Source organism: Thermobia domestica, chromosome 5 (genome assembly GCF_964235325.1).
Source record: "Thermobia domestica chromosome 5, izTheDome1.hap1.1, whole genome shotgun sequence".
Classification (NCBI taxonomy): Eukaryota; Metazoa; Arthropoda; class Insecta; order Zygentoma; family Lepismatidae; genus Thermobia; species Thermobia domestica.
In genome coordinates, this window is record NC_137458.1 from 103,609,631 (window position 1) to 103,613,574 (window position 3,944).

Genomic DNA, 3,944 nt, shown 5'->3' on the forward strand with positions numbered 1-3,944 from the left:
CAGTGGGTAATGACATGAAGAATGATCTGGAGACATACGGAATACATGATACGAGGTTTTCATATTTTCTTGGTTTCCCTCCGAATGGATTGAAGGCAAGCGATTTATTTTATATTTATATTTATAGTAATTATAATAAAGTAAAAGTTAAAATACACTTTAGTTTTTGTACTGTTAAATTATTGATAGCTACCTGCATATAGTTGGTATATTATTTCTGTATATATTGTATGTATTCGTGTTGCCTTGAGTTCACCCGGGAACTCAAATTAGATCAATTTGAAAGAATTTGTATGAAAATAATGGAAACAATTATTTACTTTAACTTTATTCCGTTCACATTATGTGTCGCAGTAGTTAATTATGAAGCAGTACACACTAAGTAGTGAGAAATATTTTGTGTTAGACCTTGCTGGAGAAATATGAATGAAACTACACAAGATATTCAAAATATCAAATAGTGAGTACACATTTATTTCGAGCAATTATATCTAAGGCTGTCAGTGTGTTATGTGTGTCGAGACCAATAACGTTCTAGAGAGGATGACGTAAGTAAATGTTGTCATCCAGGAGCAGTAGCGGTCTACGGAATATACATTTTCATATCATGAATCGCCGAGCATTGAAGCGGACTATCATAAAGACTATTAAATGTAGTCGGAACACCTGACTGAATAACTCATCAAGCATCTACAATTATATTAATAATAGTAGTTAGGCTTAAGATGCATTACCTCAATATCCGAATTGGGAAAATGATTTCGAAACATCTGCCAAATGATTTCAGAACTGAAGCGAGAAGAAAATTAGATTACGAATGCATATCTTGGATCACCAATGGCGGAAATATGATAGTATTAAATGAATTATCATTGCTGTCATTGTTTCTTTGGATGTCCAAAGTGGAGCATTCTTGGGACAGTATACTGCTGTCGGTTCGGGGTTAGTGTGGACAGCAATTTTATATATCCTTTTTTGTATTATTATTATTATTATTATTATTATTATTATTATTATTATTATTATTATTATTATTATTATTATTATTATTATTATTATTATTGCTAATTCCGGAAAAGAAAATCACAACTAGTGGAAATCAGGATTTTTCCGGGATCTAGGAGCCTCTTATGATCTTTCCAGATATCATCATGCAAAACAAAAAGCCGGATGTATTAATGTGTAGTCGGTTTCAATTAGTGATCTTCTATCAACTATTTCAGTATAAACTGGAGATCATAATTTTTGGAATTATGTGCCAAACATGTATTTATGGATGTTACTTGTTCGATGAAGTAAATATGCACGAATTAATTGACTGTGTCTTCCTGAGAAATGTGGTTTCGCTCTCCATCCTTTTTAGAGGATGTTATATATATATATATAAGGTTTCCTAGGAGGAAGGGTAATATGTTGGGAAATTGTTGTATTGGTGATGCTAAGCAAAAGAGTTCGTCTGAACATAGGTCCTAGTATGAATGGTTTGAGAGCTACTGGTTGTGAACCATTTTTACTTTATGTTGCGTAGTGTTCAAGCATTATATACTCTACAGGGGTGAGACATAGGGATTTTAAAGAAGATGGAATGGCTTGCGAACGGTATGCAACATTTGCCCGTGGTATGTCTAGAACGGAAGCTATTGAGATAAATTTGGGAAAATTAAGGTTACTTAAAGAAACTGGATGGCAACATTGATTGGCAAATATTGCTCAATAACATTTCTTCCAAAGACACCACTGCTACATATTGCATACCATTGAAAAGGCCATATCATCAACTTTCAAATTTGCTATGTGTTGTAACTATGTATAATAAGTACAAGGTGAACAATATGCAATATAGTCAAAGATGGTTCACAACCTGTAGCTCTCAAAGCATGGAGATTAGGAACCATGTTCATATAAACTTTTTTGCTTAGAATCACCCATACTACCATGTTCCGAAGTATTGTCCCATCATCCTCGGACACCCTCTCTCTCTCTCTCTCTCTCTCTCTCTCTATATATATATATATATATATATATATATATATATATATATATATATATATACACAGGGTGTCTCAAAAGTCCCTTACCACCCCTATTAAAATCCAAATTGAAGTACATTCAGCGAATTTGATGTTGTAGGTGAACTTGAAGGTTAGAGGGACACTTTCTGGCGTAGGGTACGCGGACTGCGGCCATCCTGGTGCTGGCAACTTTTTTTTATTACAAACGCTACGTGGGTCATGTCATGTGATACATGACCATAGGCAAGACTTTCGCCAGAAAACCGAATCTGAAGTCAAAATGCATTTATTTTTATGTGGTAAACAGTTATCCACAATTGAAATTGTGAATTTGATTGCGTTTCATTTGTGTTGCAGGTTGTGAATCATGCCGTTAACAAGGGACAAACGCATCCAGATCATCAAAATATGGGGCGAAAGGAGTGCCCGCTCATTGGCTGCCGATTTCAATGCGCGTCATCCACAACGATCACCTGTATCGCATGTTGCAGTTTCACGGTTATTGACCAAATTCGAGGAAACGGGAACAGTTGTTGATAGACTCCGTGGTGGACGGCCAAGGACAGCTACCGACCAAGAAACAGCTAATGCCTCCTTCTCGAAGTCACCGCAGCGAAGCACACGTCGTTTAGCAATGCAGTGTGCCGTGAGTCACAGTTCAGTGCAAAGGGTGCTCCAAAGGTATAAGTGGTATCCATATAAGATGCAATTACAGCAACATTTGTCGGAGGACGATCACGATCGTCGCGTCCAGTTTTGCGAGTGGGCTATTGAGCAATTGAGGGTAAATCTGCAGTTCGCTATGCACACACTTTTTTCGGATGAAACCCATTTCTATGGAAATGGTGAGGTCAATAGGCAAAACATGCGCTATTGGTCCCATGAAAACCCGCTTGAACAGATCCCTTGAAAATGACCGGTGCAGGGAAAACTATGGTATGGACAGGCATATGGGGAACAAAGATCGTCGGTCCGTTTTTCATTCCAGGAACGTTAAATGCAGACCGATAACCTCACGTTGTTGCAGGAAAACATAATGCCGGCTCTGATGTCCGAGGATGGTATCTTCCTGATGTTCTTCCAACAAGATGGTGCACCTCACCATTATGGTATCCAGTTGCGTCAGTTCCTGGATGAACAATTTCCTTGGACGTGGATTGGTCGATGTGGACCAGTGGAATGGCCTGCCCGATCACCAGACTTAACCCCCTTGACTTCTACCTGTGGGGCTATGGTGTATACTGTGAAAATTCGTGATTTTCTCCATCTGGAACAACGTATCATGGCTGCCTGTGAACAAATATCCCCAAAAACCTTAATACGTGTCCATAGTAATTGAGAGAAGCGTCTGAACACGTGCATTGCCCAGCACGGGCAACATGTTGAGCACATTATGTAATACGAAAGTCACACCTGCAATTGTGGATAACTGTAAACCACATAAAGATAAATGCATTTTTCACTTCAAATTCGGTTTTCTGGTGCAATTCTAGCCTATGGTCATGTATCACATGACCCACGTAGCGTTTGTAATAAAAAAATTTAATTCAACATGGCGGCCGTCCGCGTATACTACGGGAGAAAGTGTCCTCTCGTCCCTCAAATTCGCCTACCACATCAAATTCGCTTAAAGTACATCCATTTGATTTTTAATAGGTTTGATGAGGGACTTTTGAGACACCCTATATATATATATATATATATATATATATATATATATATATATACCACAAAATTAGTACCACAGTATTAGTACTACAAAATTTAAAGTTTAGAAGCTTCTAACGCACATGCAGCGCAACAGAGATGAGGAGGATAATGCACATTTAAAGTACCTTAGTTTTGGCTATCATGGTCATGGTATAACTTAATTCGAATGAATAGGAAGAGAGTTACAAGAGCTTGAAAATTTTATTTTTTGAATGACTTTAT

The 3,944-nt window shown here is 37.5% G+C and overlaps 1 protein-coding gene across 1 annotated transcript; it reads left to right on the top strand.

Moving 5' to 3' along the window:
- The first annotated feature begins 2,379 nt into the window (after positions 1-2,379).
- Positions 2,380-2,922, top strand: LOC145685192 (uncharacterized). Its single transcript, XM_081757547.1, has one exon. The coding sequence runs from the start codon at positions 2,380-2,382 to the stop codon at positions 2,920-2,922; it is 543 nt and encodes a 180-aa protein (XP_081613673.1).
- Positions 2,923-3,944: the final 1,022 nt, after the last annotated feature.